We start from the raw sequence: 18,714 nt of genomic DNA, 5'->3' as shown, positions 1-18,714 counted from the left end.
GGAAGCAGGAGTGCCTAAATGCTATTTCATCAATAGAAGGGTGAAAAATGAAGGCAGTGGTGTTGGTCATTTTAAATTCATACTGTCATGTAAAATAAAGGCAGTTTTATTTTGCACAAATCCTGCAGTGTGTTTGGATAATTTTTTAAGAAGACCCTATTCTAACCATGCAAAGAGCCCTTCATAAGATGAAATAAAGTTATCCTAATGCGGATTTAAAATCAAGTACATGCTGTTACTAACTTTCATTGGATGGCATCATCACAGAACAAGATGCATCGATGATTATTGCACTCAGGTTTCACCTTGTAACATCAGTGTTTTAACTGTGCATTGTCTGATGCGTGCTAGTAACATTAATAATGACCTTATTCCATAGCTGGACTCATGCAAGGTGAAATCAAGTATTTGATTAATATGTAAATTAAGTAATTAAGTGTATGTAATAAGCATTGATGTCTTTTATATGTTTTAGTGTTGTATTAGTTTCAGTGTTCATTGTGTTTCTAGCAAACATGAAAAACAAATAAATAGGAAACACAGTGACAACCACAAAGATGACCTGACCTTCATTGTCTCCAACATTTAATCTGAATTAAAACTTTCATTAGAGGCATTTTTGTTTTAACAGTCCAATACGCTCTGGACTTAAACAGTATTGATTAGGCAGGATTGAATGCAGGAGCCGGGTCAATAGTGGAATGTGTTGCATGTAACTCTGCTGACCTCAGTTGTGTCGTGGAGAACACGCTGAGGACACAGCGTGTGCCACGAGTATAATATTCCACTTTACATTTTCACAGTGTGTTATCTATTTCAGTTACATGTCTGATCTTTTTCCTGTGCAATCCAGAGAGGTGTGAGATGCTGCCGAGAGGTTTAATAGGATTATCACACTTTAAACACCTACACTGACACCTCATGTACACTCCATATTATTAAAGTCTTTGGGAAGACAGACAATGATCCTGGTTTGTAGGGATGTAAACTCCAGTAATAGCATCGCTGTTTTTCCTTTTACCACCAAACTACAGGGTCCAATACTCTCCCTTAGACTCCAGGGACCTCTGTCATTGATTTACTAATGAGAAACATGGAGAGAATTGGAGATGCACGACACTGATTGGAGAAGGTGGTTAAACTGGTTAGCAGTCTGGCTCCAGTCTCAGAGGACCGCTAACCCTCAGATAAACAGCTGGATGTACTACAGTACAGGTGAAAAGATGACGAAGAATGACAAAAACGTGACTTTTGCTTGTTTTTTTTTATAAAATGATATGAGTATTTTTTATAACACTTTTTGACATCAACATACCTCTTCATTAAACACAATATTAGAAGCCATAAAATCACATTTATCTTGTTTACATAAACTTTAGGCACAAAGCCATAATAGCATCTTTTGGTCATCTTAAAACATTCTTAAATATTCATATATTTTTAAACATCCTTGCAGATTCCATACAGCAAATGAAGAAAAGTGTTCAAAGAGCAAATAAAGTCGCGTGGAAGAGCCGTCTATTGACTCGTGTGCTCCACTCAAACGTGACGATATCAAAGTGTCAACAGTGAGAACAACCAAGAAACACCGAGAGATAACAACAACCTGGTTGTTCACATACGTTACTGCATTCCCCGCTGTCAAAAATGCAACATGTCCTGCGTCATGAGCACTAAAGCTGGATTCTCCAGACACTAGTAATTTGTTAAAACACACACCTTAATGTTGAGCATTACATGACTCCAAAACAATTACAGTTAGATATAGCAAGCCAGTGTTACGTTACAAAACAAGATGTGATGGGTGGCGGCTGGTACACAGAATTTATTGCAGTGCACACCAAACATCAATTAAACAATGTCATCTGAGCAATCGCCTTCGAAACTTTTTTTTTTTTTTGATTTGTCTCACATCACGACTGGCACCTGAAAAGTTCATTTTATTATTCATAATGGCAGATTATCTAAGAACGAAGCAGTGAGCCGTATGGGGACTATCCATGACTGTGAGGCGGCTGCGTCTAAAACATTGATCGGAGCAAATTCATGCAAACAAACAAACACTAAAACTCTACGGTTCACTCACGCTAGTTTTGTCTTATAGTTGTATTACAGGCCTCGCTCGAGGAGGAGGAGGAGACCTTTTTTGCAAGCAGACATCTCCCTGAAAAGGTACTGTCCATGAAAAATATGGCCTTTTATATTAATGTTAACACAGATCAACGACCCAAAATCCACAATAGTCTCACAGAAACAGTATACAGGTATATACAGTACATAAAACACATTTGAGAAACAGAATTTTAGAATACTCATAGTTTCAGTGCAATCAGAGTGGTATTAGAAAGACCCTATATGATGGTCGACTGCAGTGTCATCTGGCTCATGTTGTTCAAGTAGATTGATGAGGTTTAAGTGCCCACGAAGTACAACATAGGCCTGCAGTTTGCTCTCTGTATAGTGAAGCCCTACAGTAGGTAGATGTGATGAGAGACGTGTGAGAATCTAATGAGGATTGTTCTGCATTGCAACTATTTCTTTACATTGGCTTTTTGAAACTAGTAACCGTTTTTACTTGAATACACAGAATGGATTTAAATATCTAAGATAATGTTGTGCAATTTGTGATGATGAGCCTGTGAGCAGACTCACCACAACCGGTTTAAGAGTAGCCGCGCTCAGAATACATCTTTCCAGCCGGTTCCTGCACGTACTCCTCCGTCTTGTCCCAGTCCTGCACCCAGCCTCCGTTGAGCTGCGCAGTGGCCCCGTAGCTTTTAGCGGGGCCTCCCATTGCGCCATAACCCTGCGTGATGTCACCCGTCTCCTCGGCCAGCTCATCCTCATCAATGAAGCCACACTTTTCCTCGCTGGTTTCTTCAGGGTCGGCCCATGGCTGTTTCTCCCCGGATGCAAAGATCCCATAAAACACCACTCCCCCATAATGCACCAGGGAAGCGATGAGGAAGACATACTGCCACTCTTCCCGAGTCTAGAAAAAGAAAACAGTTGCAGACAGGGTGAGTCATTTCTTTAAAGCCCTGATATTGAGTTTCCTTTACTCATTTGTTACCATAAAAATTCTCCTCAAGTTCAAATTGCTTTGGTTTAATATGAGAGGTTTTAGTATCTGTATCTTTTAGTAACTGGATAAAGGTGATGTCATACATCTCCAGCCCCCCAAAACTATTGACATTTCATACATATCATATCAACATTTCTAAAGTGCCATAGTTCAGATTACATGAGCTAAGTTTAGCATCGGAGAAGGGAGGGGATGTTGAATTTGTGACACTGAGGCAAGATGACTGTCAAGCAGCAGACAGCAGCAGATCACAGTCTGAGGCCAACAACAATAAAAGAGGGTATTTTTTAACACATGATTACTCAAATAGAATAAAAGGGCATGATAAATATAATGGACGTGTGAAGTTGAATTAAATGAAGTTGCATGAAATTTAAAGTAGCAGAAAATGTACTGTCCTTAGATGTACCTTGTTACATTCCATTCTACTGCTACTACTAATAAAAATGATGTTAATAATAGTAAAATAAAATAAAATAATAATAACTGTATTTATATAGCACCTTTAAAAACAGAGTTTACAAAGTGCTTTGACAAACAAGGCAAAGCAGAAGCAAGTGGGCGTACTTGCAGAGGCAACACATCAATAGCCAAACAATAACTAAAGCTAGAATTAAACAAGAAAGAAACAATTACAAAACAAAAATGACATTAACAACCCATACCAACAAGTAAATACAATTCAAAGCTTATTAGCAGTAAACACAGAAATAAAAGTACTTTGGACGGTGGCGACATGGAAGCAAGTGTCTACAGTATTATTTTCTCCATGGTAACAATGTTAGCTCTGTCAGCACTGCTGCCACCGTTAACACTGTTTATCGGGCTAGCACAGTTAACTGCTAAATGCTAGCTGCTAGCTCAGCCACCTCCATATTGAGAACCATGTGCAGACAATCCCGCTGCAGACCCTGCATCATAGATATGCTCTGAATGTTGCATAACTGGTCTGTAGAAAAATACCACACTGTAAAATCTGCCAAGTTGATTTTACTTAAAAATGTAGGAAAGTGATTACCCCGAGAAATGTAAGTAAATATAACTATTAATCTTAATCTATGTTAACTTTATATCTAGGTTGCTTAAAATTTAGTTATATTTACTAGATTTCATGAAGTTGTTGCAACTTAAAAATGTGAAGTTTAATTTAATCAATATTTTTAAGTTTTAGCAACTTCAGTAAACCAAGTTAACTGTGCTATATATATCTGTATTCTGCTGGTTGAAAACTAATCAATCATATTTGTACTTTATGAAACATGTTAACAAAACAGAACTCGAAGATCTCCCAACTTCAACATTGTTGAAATTCTTTTTTTCATGATCGAGTTAAGTCAGACTAACTTGGTTTACCAAAGTTGCCAATAATTAGAAAGAACAAGGTAAATTCACTTGTCGTTTTTAAGTTACAAAAACTTCACAAAACTGAGTAAATACAGATACATTTTGAGCAAACTTAACAATAGTATTTTAAGTAAATATAAATTCAGGCTAATATTTATAATTACTTTCCTTTCTCTGTTTCCAAGATTATTTTAAGTAAGTTCAACTGACTCACAGATTTTACAGAGCACCTTTTCAGGGGTTTTTAAAGTTCCACTCTGCATTAGCATTCACACTGCATGAATAGCAATGGCTCACCTTGTTCTTTGTCATGGCTCCCACTATTAGAGGGCAGACCATCCCTGACAGCGTTCCCACCCCGTTAGATATACCCATGAGGATGCTGGCATAGCGAGGAGCGATGTCTAGATGGTTGACATTGAAACCTGCAGCAACACAGAGGGAATATTCTGAGTTTCAGGCACGTTTGAAAAGCGAAAAAAGGACTAGAATCCATTGTTTTGTGACTCACCTGATATTGCAAATCCACTAAAACCCACCGCCAGAACTAAGAAAGAGATGGCCACCCCTTTACTGTGAGAATAACCCACCACTAATAAGAGAGTGGCCTCCATACCGAACCCTAAAAACAGCAAGAAGAGAGTTAACCGGTGAGAAATACTTCTATAATATCAAAGTAACAGACAGAGAGTGGATGATTAAAAGCCTCACCTCCGCAGTTCATGATTTTGCGGACCATAGTGGTGGACATGATGTTGTGGGTCCGCAGGTAATCGGCTAACTGGCCTCCCAAGGGCACGATGATGGTCATGACCAAGTGAGGGAGCGCCGACACTATTCCAACCTGAGAAACCATCAAACACTTGTCTGAGGTAAATGTGACAACTACAAAGAGACTGTCAAAACAAAAGTGATTCTTCTTTTCCTCTCTTTGGGCCCGTTTGAGCCTCTGACTGAAGCATCACATCAGAGCAATAATTCAGCCGCAGTAATCACAGCAGCCCACCCTGAAGCTGAATTACACCTGCCAGGCCAGCTTGATTCATGCTTCACACTCTCCAAGTGAGGGTAAAGATTAGGAGATTTTAAGATTAACTGGAGTCTTTGTCTGACACATTCACTTGTGGACAGCAAGATAAAAAAATTACCAGAACGCTGTACCTTCATTAGCAATCATTGTAAAAATAGTTTAAGGGCCACATTGAGGAGAATTTTTTTTTTTTGAGACTTTGAGAATAAAATTGGAATATTATGAGAATTAAGTTGCAATTTTCCGTGAAAATATCGTATTTTATTACGAAAAGTCATAATTTTATAAGAGTACAAGCATATTATTCCGAAAACAAATTTGTAATAAAGGCAGTATTTCATTATGGAAATAAACATATGGCCAGCAAACTATAAAACAGGCGAGAGCACAGGCTGCCTCCTTAACAACCATTGCCCTTGGTTGCCTAATTACATAAAATTATTACTTTTTTCCTCATTTACTCTCGTAATATTACAACTTTATTCTTGTAATATTACGAGTTTATTCTCATAATATTACTACTTTTTTTCTTAAAATTGTACAACTTTTTCTCTTTTTCTTATTAACTTTACTCTTGATTGTTCTTTAACATGACCCTAATTCTCCATCGTACAAAAATGCCCCAATACACACAAATCATTTCAAAGCCAATGTTCTTAAAATAAAAGAAAGATTATGCCAAAGTAGGAAAATTATACCACTTAAGTTGAGGTCATGAAAACATGAAAAAATGTTTTTAATTTCAAGCAAACCATTTAGAGAGTCAGGCAAAGTATTTATATTGTTAAATTAGTGATGTTAGATTCATGAGCAAACCTCCTAAAGAGGAATGAGTGAACTCCATTTACAAGCATGAGTGAATCCAAAATCCTGCCTCTGCATGGTGCACAAGAGCCAGGTTAACTTCAGTGAGCTACTGGATCAGACTGATGTTTAGCACGACTCGAGCACAACAAACAAGTCATTCATGAGCACAGACCCACTGAGTCAAAGAGAGCTGCTGCTCAGCAACACACTCTCATTCAGCAACTAACCTCATAGAAGAGAGCGCACATCCACTGAGCCGAAGCACAGCCGCTTTGGATTGAAATTCCAAAAAGTGTGTTCATGACGGCTATATCATTATTGCACACAAGAGTTATTTAGTTATTAGACTAAAAAAAGCTAAGAAAAAATTGTGGAACAAAGTGAACTTGCTACCTCTCAGCTGAGGTAGGTGAACCAAAAGAGTCATTCCAGAGTCCGTTTGCTAGTGGCTAAATGACATGAACCAGGTTACTAAGGAACAGTCCTCTAAATACTATGTGAAATGTCAGCCACTTTAGTAAATGCACTTAGCTTGTCATCATCCCTCAGAGTCTAACCATATTTTGCTCTTAATTACTATGAGTCTATTGTCTCAGTGCTTCAGAATCAGTAATACTTTATTGATCCTTGGGCAGAAATTGTAGTTCGTTATGGTCGCTCTGATGCAAGCATAGAGAATTATCCCAAGTAGAAATAAGTACAAGTATATAAAAATATGAAATATAAAATACAAATATAGTAACAGTAAACCATTAGAACTGTAGGGAAATATTTAAATATGTAAAATAAAGTATGTATAGTATACTGAGTATATAAGTGTGTAAATATATACATGTGACAATGAGCACTCATATGTGAATATTCAAATCATAATATGGATAATGTGCTGAGTGTGTAAAGTGTGTAAAATATAAAACTGTGCCTTATGCTACAATGCAATGTATAAAACTAATGTAATTTCAAAATATAAGAATATAAATATGTGTACAAAGCTGCAACAGCGAACAACAAGATATTCATAAGTAAGAATAACAATATGAATACAATCTATACCATGTTAAATATAGTCAAGATTCTTGCTGTAGTTGAAATATTGCACCAAATATTGCTCCCTCATACTCAACCCACAATAACTGAGTTTTAGAGACTTTTTGGCAGTTAAAGTTATGAACACAACAATCACATTTCATCACTCTTTGTGTTGTTGTGGCAAAAAGGTGCTTATTTACACATCACAGCTACATGGGAACATTATAACTTTTATAGTTGTATTTCTGATCATATGACAAATACAATTTTTTGTCTTTTAGCTTTGTTTTTGCTCTCTCCCAGCTCCCGGGGCTCTTTAACTGCTAAATGCGCCACTATGTTTGCGCCACCTTAAATGTAGATCAGGTAGTGTACAGTGGGTTTTTAGAGCTTTTTGCTGCCTGCTGCATCTAAAAACAACACTATGAGAATAGTAAGAATGAACCAAAACAATAAAATTCACTGTAAAATGAGAACTGCTTACCAACTTAAAGTAATTGCTTCAATCGTTAACACATGAATGAATTAAAGTTTTCTCAACTAGATTTTCAAATAGTTGTGTTAATCGAACTTGATAACTAGATTTAATAAAACTTATTTCACTGATGTGTTACTGATTGAAGCAATTATTTTAAGTTGGTTAAAAAGTGAGCTGAAACACACAAAGAGCTGAAACTCAATATAAATCTCCTAAAGCTGAGAAATGAAACTTCATTCAGGTGAAACTTCTCTATAGGGTCATCACAGCGACCCCTTTAACACGTTCACGTTGTCATTCCAAACACTGCTATTCTAAAATATCAATTATAGCCTCATTTATATTCAGCATTTTGTCAAAATAACGCAGAAGATTAAATAGGTGACATGAGTTTGAATAACAGCATCGTTATACTTTTCAGCACAGAGGAAGACGGATCGTAGTATCAATAAGGTCCTTCATTTGCAATTCATGCCTGAGAAAGTCTTAGCTTGTTATCTTGAACGCATGGTGTTGAAAGATATTTATAGGGTCGATACGAGTTATTATAAGGGATTTATTTACCTTGCTGATTTCAAAGCCAAACACCTCTTCAAAGTATGCCGGCTGGCTGATGAGGAGCAGATAAAAGGTCCAGCTCCTGCAGAAGTTGGCCACGATGATTGCATAGACGGGCATGGAGGAGAAGAACTTCCTCCAGGGGGTCTTAAATTTCTGTTAAAAACAAACAAAGAATCAGCTGAACGTACAGCACTCAATGTGGTGTAACAAATCAGTCGATACAGCTCGAGAACTCACTTCCATTGCACCCATCAGCTGGGCGCTTTCACCGATGCTCTCCTCGATGTAACGGCGCTCCTCTTCAGTGATGGTCGGGTGCTCCGCTGGGCTCTCGTATGACACAAAGATCCAGAACATGTACCACAAGATCCCAAAGCATCCTGAACACGTCAGCACAGTGATGAACATGTTATAGTTATTACAAACTCATGCAGCCAAACATTGCTTAGACCCTGAGCTTTATCTCAAATTCTAGCAGAGATCCCAAAGTTGTCAAAGGTACCAAACAGGCAGTGTATGAGGGATTTCTGGGAGGTGATAGTCCACGATTTCACAGAGGAATTGTGGATTCAAAACTTCCGGATGATCCGCTCAACTTTTAAAGATTTATGTGATGCAATAACAAGTCTTGTAGCTCCTGCGGCATCATGGGTGCCAGTTTCTACCGACCATAGCCATAGCATCATGTGACCTATAAAAGCCAAAAAAGTGTTTCCATTGCAGCTTTGTGAAATATGGCTTTTTGAACTTGCCAAAAGCACCACCTCATGTGAGTGTAAAAACTTTTTTTTGTGATAAATGGGATTTATTTTTTAAATTGACATGTTTCCATTATGCATATTGCATATTTGCAATTTCAATTTGCACAATTTGAGGGTTAATGGAAACCTGCTCATTGTGTTATTGTTCACTCTGTAAATATTCTCTTTTCTTTCATTGTTGGGTTCTGTTGTTAATTTGCTAACTGGATAACTAGTGCCTCGACTGTATTCCTCCTATCAGTCTTCCAGTTTTCCTTTTGGAATGATAAATAAAGATGGTGTGGCGAGTTATTTCCTCTCAGGCAAGCGCAGAATATACATGCTAGGTGGCCGTTGGCTGTAGTCTTTTGCTATATGTTCAAGCGCAACCTTTTGGCCAAGACACAGGCAGCCTGGAGCAATGCAACTGGCCTTCTTCGCCACTACTTCTTGGATGTTGATTTGGTGTGTTTGGGCCTTAAAACTTAGTATAACAGTTGCACAGAGAGGAATCATGAAGACAGCAACATGAGTCAGTAATGTCAGTCACAGTAATATCCATCTAAAGTTTGCCACACACCAGCAGCTATTGGCCATGTTAGACTATTTAAGGCTTTAGCAGCAGATCTGCTGTGTTAAACTGAGATTGGGTGTGATGAATTGCTTATGAACTCAACCTGTTGTTCGTAAGAAACTGTCATTCCTTCTTCTAAAAGTCAAATAGTCTCTCCTTAAGGTGTTTCAGGCGATTTCTGTGACACTCACCATACACATAAAAGACAGAGGACCATCCAGTGTACTGTACCAGGATCCCAGCCAGAGGCATGGCTATCACTGCACCAGCATAAGATCCTGAACAAGACAAAATACTATGAGCGGGCAGAATTTGATCCCGACTGCTTATCCAGAGAGCAGCCTTGTCCGAGTGTTTATTGACAAATGTGTTCATACACGCATTTACACACAATTCAGAAGCAATATTTTGTTATTCTAAACCTGCATTTGTGGGTAAAGCCATTATAAAACTAGTGAGTCTCAGAAACTGTGTGTGTAGAGTTTGTACCACAGAAAGAGATGGTTGCCAGACGACTCCTCTCCAGCGGTGGAGCCCATTTACTCCAGATCCCGTGGCAGGCTGGGTAAGTCACTCCCTGCACGGTGACAAATGATGTACAGTCACACTCAGAACATACAAGGATCATTTTCCAACATGTTTTTTTCTCAATCTGAGGCAAATAATACATTTTACATCTATTGTTCCACTTTCAGTCAATAGAATTAACATAGCGTAACTGATTCTGCCTGATTGACGTAGTCTGTTCTCATTTACCAAAGACATACGAGACAAATTGTAGTTAATAACAAACAAATTGACATGCATTGTAGCTGACCTTTCTAATAGAGACTAATGGATTAGGTGTGAGTCAGTGCAGATTCAGGCTGACTACCCACTTCATGAAAAAAAAAACTGAACTGCTCCCATTAAATCTTCATTACACACTAAGTGGCATACAATCAACTATTGATAGACACAAATTGCTGGGGCTTGCAGTGGGAGACACCCTGAAATGCTAATGTTTAATTTGCAGTAATAAGTCGGAGGGTGCTGAGCGCAGGCGCTCGCTCTCTCCACGGTCATGAGCTGCAAATGGCAGCAAAACAAAATCACAAAGGAGGATGACCTTCAGTCTGATAATAGCATCTCTGGCGCTGAAATGTTTTCTGTAGAGCTGAGGGAGCCGCCCACATCAAGTGGGTTTTTATCTCTTTTGTTCCGTTTGTGAACATGACCATGTACACCAACATACTAAGCCCAGCTATTCAGGGGTTTATGCTGTTTGTTGATTGCGGACTAATCTGACAATTGTATCCAGTATAATAAGTGGAACATCTCCATAATGGGCTCCATTTTCAATTTCTAACTCAAACAGAAAGCTGGCAGGATTTGTGTAAAACGTGGTCATATACAGAATGCCAGGATCATTTCATTAGGGGTCGAACTTAGCTCTCGGCTCGATAATGAGGCATCAATTTGAAGTCTTTTAAAGGTCAGGATCTGACGAGCAAACTGTGCATCCATACCTCCACCAACCCTTGTAATATCCTCACAAAGATGACGCATCCATAGTGCGTCCGCGCGGCGCTGGGAATGAACATGTTCAGGGTGGATGTCAGCACGATGGCAGCACCGAAAACTCTGGATAAACAGTGTGTGTAGGGATGATTTGTCAGAATATTATCAAAACAAGATCATGTTTCAAACAAGATACACGGCAGGGTTATTGACTCAAGCACTTCAAATAGACTACAACATCAGATAAGTGAGAAAATATCCATACAGTGTTACAAGGGCAGAAGTTTTGTTTCACACATATGAAAAGGGGGTTTGGGGGTCCTCCGCTAGAAAATTTTGCACATGTAATACTTACTTTCCTGCATTCTGGTGAATTTTTATGCACCAATTTGTGCATTTTTTGCAATACTTTATGGTGTAATATCTTATATTTTGTCAAAATACAAATCCTTTACTACTTTCATTTTTTTAAATATAGAGCAGGTAGTGTCCCATGCGTCCCCCCTAAAATCCATGCCTATGCAACAATATACTTTATGATTCGTTAGTGGAAATTTAAACACTGACAAGGAAGATAAATCAATCCTAATTGGACACACACACACACACACACACACACACACGCACACAACAGGCAGATATTCACTTTCTCTCGTGGTGAGGACAGGAGGTGTTTGCAGCAGAAGGCCTCATTGGGCTCAGCTGACTTGGCATGATGAAGCTCTTCAAAGATTTGCATCTTATTATTTCCCTCATGAGAAATATAACAATCCCATAATGTGGACATACAAGGACTTAAAATGCAATCTTATCCCACTGCTTACTGTTCCTTTTCATGGTATCATTGTTAAATTAACATTACTTTCTATGAATATTTTGCATTGTTGCTGTTAAAATTGTTTTGTTTTGTTTTTCAAAACCTGGCTCATAGGGTTCTCCAATACTTTATACATGGAGAAAATACAACATGAGATGTCAGGGAAAACAAGTAGGTTTAAACAGATTTGGCAACCCTTCCTTGATTATACCACAGCACCCTCATGACACCTCATTGACTTTTACTCTTAGCTGAACATTTGTCTTCACTTTTCCACTTATTGTATAATGTCATTTTATTTTAGGATGACCATAGAAACATACTTAGCACAGTACACTGTTTTTCGTTCTTTCTTTTTAAGTGTTTTTCTCCTTTTTATGTTTTTTTCTTCTCCCCTTCATCTGTGGGAAGTGATGGGAAGAGGTGGATATTGTTCCTCTTTTTTTAACCACCTCAGTGTTGTTTCTCTTGTCTTATTGGAAAACGGGGTTAATATTTAATAATGTGTTTTGTTTTCAACAGTTTCTACATATTTGTTTTACATTTCTTCTTCTCCTTGTGTCTAACTGTAGCTGACTAATCATTTGTTGTGAAATAATGTAATACAGATGACTGAAATGGTGCTACAATCATTACTTAGAACAGCATTTCTCTCTCTCTCTCTCTCTCTCTCTCTCTCTCTCACACACACACACACACACACACACACACACACACACACAGGGCTTTGGCCGGCGTGGTTGCCATGCCTCTGAACATAAAGGATTAGACACGGTGGTCCCACGGGAGCTCATTAACATGAGGAGGCACGCCTGGTGGGCATCAGCCAAATCCTCAGTTTATCTGCTGTAAGGTCAGGCTCCTTTCTCCAGCCTGACAAACATTACACCTACATTTCTATTATGAATTTTAAAAATGAACATATCTGCAACAGGGATATTAAATCTCCACACACACACACCACACACTATTTATCTGTTAAATTTGGAAAAATGATCACGTGCACGAGTCTTTTCGAACATTTAATTAAATGTAGGCTATTCTAAAAGGCTACCCCCCATTTTAAGCCCTCTGCCACTTCCATGTATTTATTAGGAAAAATGCACGTTTTAAATATTGAGGGGAGGCTACTTATTTATATGCGTGCAGTCTTACCTGTTAGCAGCCAGTCTCGAGGAGATATACCCTCCTGGTATCTGAGTAACTATGTAGCCCCAGAAGAAGGAGCCATGAATCATCCCCACGGTTTCTGGATCCCAGTTGAATTTCGCTTTCTTTTAGACAAAAATAAAAAAAAATCCAAAAACAAAATCACTTTATCAGTCGTTTTAAAGCAATTTAATTTGTTTAAAGGTGTCTCTTATATAAATCCTAAAAACTGCAAGTGGTAAATATAATCACATTTTTTTTCGGATCAACTTTATTTGACCTTTGCAGCGACACCGGTAGGTTTAAAAAGTGATCAATCAGTTAATCAAAGCACAAAATAAGCAGCTTTTAAGACAAAATACTAATAAGAATAAAGCAACATGCAATATTTGCTTCAACTTACTATAACATGCAGGCCCGACACACGAAAAATGTAATTTAAGTTATATATATAGGCTCAGTTGAAGTTCTCCAGGTGTGTTAAATCGATCATCTATTGGCTGTGGCCCTCATCACTTGTTTAACATGCGCGTCTCATGAGAGGGGGCGGGGTTTTATCAGGCACCTCTTTGATGATGATCTTGCCGTTTTGATGGATAGTGTGGTTATTGACCATGCTGACGATGGCCACACCCAAGTTACACCGGATACCGAAGGAGATGCAGAAGCCGATGCCGCTCAGCATAGCGATGATATATCTGCGCGGGAGCCCGAAGCACGTGCAGTCCACCAGGGGCTTCTTCCGCTCCGGGTCCGCCGTGGGTCTGCCATCCTCCGTCAGCTCGATCGCCTCACCTGTCTGCTGCCGCTTTTCTAGCCTCCTGTACGACACAACCCGATCAAATGCTCTTTTTTTAAATTGTATTTGATCAACTTCATAGTGGATGTATGAAATCAAACATCCAGGTTAAGATGCGTTTAAAGGAGAGCGGATATCAGTGGGAAATATTTGATTCTGTTGATTTTGCTGCACACAAAAAATGCAAAAATGCATGCATTTACGTGTATTTTACAGGCTGTTTGCAGCTTATTCTACTAAGAAAAATGGCTTGCATCTTCGTTACGCGTCCCGTATAGACAGGCCTTGAGAATGTCTTTATTTTCTTTCTTTAATTTGGCTCAGGCCCCTCAAAGCTTGCTCCCCTTTTCACTTAAAGTCAAACTGCTTTTTTTTTTCGTTCCCTGCTGAAATTCTCCACGTTTCTGCAAAAGAATGATCCGCTGGCAAACGAGGAAAGAAATACCTTCATACCGCATTGCAGCAATATCAGCAGCAGCGTTGTTTAGAGTTAATTCTGCCCCTTTTTCATTTTTTTTCAGTTAGCTCTTTTAGAATGTGGCGTATGCATTTTGCTCTGGCACTTCAAATTCATGCAAAGGAACTTAAGTTTCATTGAAAATAAATAAATGAGCATTAAAATGCGAAGGCCTCGTAACAGGCCTGCTAAATGATTTTTTTTCATGCATTGCTTTGAGTCACGTTTCAGTGATGCAGCTTGGAATCAAGTTCAAAAGCAATTTAAGGAGCAAAAAAAACTAAAATGTTGGGTACCTGCAAATATATATTTCTATATATAATATATAATTTTTCTGTTTCTGTTTTATAAAAAGACACTGTTTTTCAAATGATTTGTGTAGAAATTCGCCTTTTCTGGATAAATATTCAATCAAAGGCCTTTTATTAACATTTCCAATCAGAAATAATAAACAATTCAATTTTAAACATGTGAAAAACTGCTCCTCTGCTCCGATTTTAAAGTGAGGATCTGTTTGCTGTCAGCTTTCTTTTAGCTCCTTCTGACAGTATAAAGAATAAAGGAAGTCAATTGATATGAAGTCCATCGATCTTGGATTAATAGAGATGGATTCATGAGGTAATAGATATCCTCCGACCTTGTGTCACGACTCGTTCTGTTTCATTAATTATTAAGAAAAAAAAAAAAAAAACACCCACAGCAGCTGGTGGAGGGGCTCATCCTCCAGGGAAATATCTGATCCTTAAATATTCGGGCCACACGACTCTGCTTTCAGCATCCTGTCCGTGATTCATCTCATAAAGAAGAGATTTCCCCCCCAGATGTATTTGTAATTCGGCGATAAGGACATATAGAGCCATGTCTGATCTAAACATCTGGATTCTATTTTGAATTTCTCATAACAGATATAAATGTGTGATTAAAAGACATGCAGAAAGGGGGGATTTTTTTTCGTCTTACCTGTAAAGACTCCCGAGGGCCTTTCCTGCGATTTGTTTTAGCCCCTCTTTAGTGGTAGGGACAGCTCTCTCCGTGCCTGGCTCCATATCCAAAATGTATTTGAAAATTCTATAATACTACAACAAATGGAAGCGCCGCATTAATGAGCATATTGTTATTAATCCAAATAACGCGCCCTTTTTTTTTGTTAGTAAGGAAAAAAGCGCCTCGATGTCCGGAAAAGATGAACCAAGAAAATGGAGAAAGAGGGAGAAGCCACGTTCAGTCTGAAAGGGCTGGTTTCACAGTCACAAAACAGCAGTCAAATAAGTCCGCTTTTGCCTTGCGCAATGTTAATCCATGCAGTGCCATTTTAAGATCCAGGCGGCGATTAGAAAACAGCAACACAGAAAACTCAAAGTTGGGTTTCTTTTTATCTTTTGGGGTGGAAAAGAAAAGTGTGAATCTGTGAATCCCGGTGCAGGTCAGCGGAGCTCCGGTCGTAATGTGAGGTGAGGATCTCCGGTGAGGCGGCAGCCGGAGGAGGTTTCAGCACCGCGGACAGCGCACAGCTCATCTACCTGTCAGCAGCTCCGAGAAGCGCCCCTCCTCCCTCCGCTGCGCTCCTCTAATTCAATTACCACCTAAAAATCTGTGAACAGCGACCACCTCCAATTGCATAACCTATCTCCTTGACTTATTTGTCTCTACATCAAAAAAATAATTTCAGGTTGAGCTCCGATTACTTATAAATCACTTGCTGCAGCAAGCACAAAGCATGATACCCCTCCGCGACCCTCCCTCCACATCCGGTTTTATTTCTTATGTTTTTACTTTGACCTGCTTTAAAACTTGAGTGACACTTTAATAGAAAATTCAGCAAATTTAATAAAGTGGTGATTTTATTTTTTAACTGAATAAAATAACTGTTAACTGATAACTAACACGTGACACCAGACTGCAAAGTACAGTATGCAATCAACCACGCAGAGGCAGTGTTGCGTAAGAATCCAAATCTCAGCTGATGTGAGATGAAATGAGATAAAGGGGACCAGTGTTGTTATATAGGCTATTGTGTATTTATCTTATTTCACCAATAAAAGAAAACGATTAAACAAAGGACATACAAAGCTTCTCTATAGTTTCATTAGACATCAGGGATTGTTCTTTACTTTAGAGAGGACAGTGGGTGGTGTAACAGGGGAGGCATTTCAGATATTTGAGAACTTTGGGGAGGGAGTTTTTTTTTAAAAAAAAAATATGTTTTAGGGCAGGGGCGTTGGACTTTAAATGGTTGTTTTGTTTTTTTGGGGGGGGGGGGTGAGCGGTTGCTCTGGAAGCTATGATCAAATGGTCAAAAACTTGTATATAGGGTGGAAAAAAAGGGGGCAAAAAGAACCAGCTCATCACGATGTGGTGGATCTTTTGGAGGGGTCACTCTTGTAGTAAGTAGCAAAGAGTAAAAAAGTGAGTAAAACGCCAACACGTTTCAGCATTGGGGCCTTTGTCAGGGCTTTGTGATCCTGCACAGGTATGCTGGGATGTAAATATAGGTACATTTCCTTGTTGTGTTGTCACGTGACATCCTACGTCATGTGACGTGATATATGGAAAACCAACAGGATGAACAAGTAGGAAGTCCAGGCACTCCAAAAATGTTTTTAAAAAATACTAAAAAACCCCAAAAAACCAAACAAAAAAAACAAAAAAACAATGAGGACTTACATTAAAGAGCCCTCATAATAGTGATTTGAAAAGACAATAATTATTAATTTGGCCACTATTAAAAAGGCTTTCAAATGTAATTCCTCCTCATTTTTCATGTTTTTCACTTTTACCTGGATTTTCTTCTTGTTTATCTGGCTCTGTTTTGCATTTGATACTCCCCAAAAAATCCGCATGAGGGTTTAAAGGCATGCTTTCTTTAACAATCTCCAACATCACACCATATATCACAACCAGAAACTGTAAAATATGGCAATTTTTTATTGAAGCAAATGCATTCTCCTCCAGTCATTCAGGGAGGTTCAAGGTAAAATAACTGTATTTCATGATAAATATATTAAACAAACAAACAAAGTCACACCCCTGCCACTCCCCTGCTGTGATTAGTAAAGTACAGTCCTTTCCGGAGCTCATTAGGATCCAGGCGCAGGCAGTGCGCACTCAGGTGTGACAGTAGACATGCCCTGCCTGTGCCTTACCGTCATCCGGGTCCTCTTAGATATCACCGAGGCCAGCCGCGTGCCCGGACACTGAGAAAACACGACGCTAAAAATGCTGTGAAACTCCCTCCTGAACTGGCGGCCCATGAAGCAGCTGAAGAGAGGGTTAATGCAGGTGATGAGACTGCAGATGCACATCTCCAGGGCGAAGGCCAGGTCCGCGTGCCGCCAGGAGGCGGGGCTGTCGGGGTAGATCGCGCGCATCACGATGGCAGCGTTGCGGCTCAGGTGGTAGGGCAGGTAGAACATGGCGAAGAAAACCAGCGCTGAGCAGAGCACCCGCCGGAGCCGCCGCTGCTTGTTGTGCGGGTCGGGGCGGCAGGGCCGGAGGCGCAGCTCCCTGACGCTGCGCAGGCCGCAGTAACAGATGGAGAGCAGCGGGAAGAGGAAGCCGACGATGGTACAAAAGAGGGAATAAGGGAGGGTCTCACCGGTTTCACTCAGCAGTATGTACAGCGTGCAGATGGTGCGGTTGCTCCCGGGGCAGGTCTGGATTAGACCCATGGTGGAAACAGGTATGCTGAGGAGTAGAGTGGCCACCCACACCGCCACGCACAGCAGGCAGGTCTGCCTCCGGCCCAGCAGCACCAGAGAGCGCAGCGGGTGCACGATGGCCAGGTAGCGGTCCACACTGATGCACGTGACGAAGAAGATGCTGAGGTAGAAGTAGTTGTGGTAGAGCATCCTCACACCGATGCAGAGCGGCAGCCCCAGCCGCCAGTACAGGTGGTCCAGGTGGAAGTGGATGAGGTACGGCAGGGCCAGCAGCCACGAGGTGTCGGCCAGGGTCAGGTTGAAGAGGAACACCGTGCTGCGGGTCCAGCGCCGCAGCCGGTGGAAGAAAACCCAGAGGGAGAGCAGGTTGAGGGGAAGCCCGAGGATCAGCACCGCCAGGAAGAAGGACGGCATCACGTAGAGCTGGACCACCGGTAAACCTCCTGAGTCCAGGTTGCAGAAGGCTTCCTCTGGAGGCTGGGTGGTCATGAGCACACAGGTTCAACTTAAGCACTTTATATCCTCTTTTTCTCCATATAAAGCTTCATTCATTAACACCTGGGCGTCAGTACACAGCATGAAAGATATAGACAGGATAGCAGAAAAACATTCTACACTTTTAAACAATCCTTTTCCATTATTACACTCTTTAAAATCTGTATCAGTCTGATGAATAAAATGTGTA

At 39.9% G+C, this 18,714-nt stretch overlaps 2 protein-coding genes across 2 annotated transcripts; both read right to left on the bottom strand.

The window, feature by feature from the left end:
• Nucleotides 1-1,410: 1,410 nt before the first annotated feature.
• On the bottom strand, nt 1,411-15,917 carry LOC121949675 (vesicular glutamate transporter 2.1-like). The gene is made up of 12 exons (XM_042495396.1): nt 15,331-15,917; nt 13,680-13,935; nt 13,121-13,239; nt 11,157-11,271; nt 10,138-10,225; nt 9,840-9,926; nt 8,572-8,714; nt 8,338-8,487; nt 5,141-5,273; nt 4,941-5,051; nt 4,727-4,854; nt 1,411-2,992 (listed from the first exon to the last, which is right to left on the bottom strand). The coding sequence occupies exons 1-12, from the start codon at nt 15,414-15,416 to the stop codon at nt 2,663-2,665; spliced, it is 1,746 nt and encodes a 581-aa protein (XP_042351330.1). The 5' UTR covers nt 15,417-15,917; the 3' UTR covers nt 1,411-2,662.
• Nucleotides 15,918-17,447: 1,530 nt separating this feature from the next.
• LOC121950098 (P2Y purinoceptor 3-like) lies at nt 17,448-18,529 on the bottom strand. The gene has a single exon (XM_042496012.1). The coding sequence runs from the start codon at nt 18,516-18,518 to the stop codon at nt 17,448-17,450; it is 1,071 nt and encodes a 356-aa protein (XP_042351946.1). The 5' UTR covers nt 18,519-18,529.
• Nucleotides 18,530-18,714: the final 185 nt, after the last annotated feature.

Source organism: Plectropomus leopardus, chromosome 11 (genome assembly GCF_008729295.1).
Source record: "Plectropomus leopardus isolate mb chromosome 11, YSFRI_Pleo_2.0, whole genome shotgun sequence".
NCBI lineage: Eukaryota > Metazoa > Chordata > Actinopteri > Perciformes > Serranidae > Plectropomus > Plectropomus leopardus.
The sequence above is the reverse complement of the archived record's forward strand: the minus strand, read 5'-3'. Positions and strand labels throughout refer to the sequence as shown.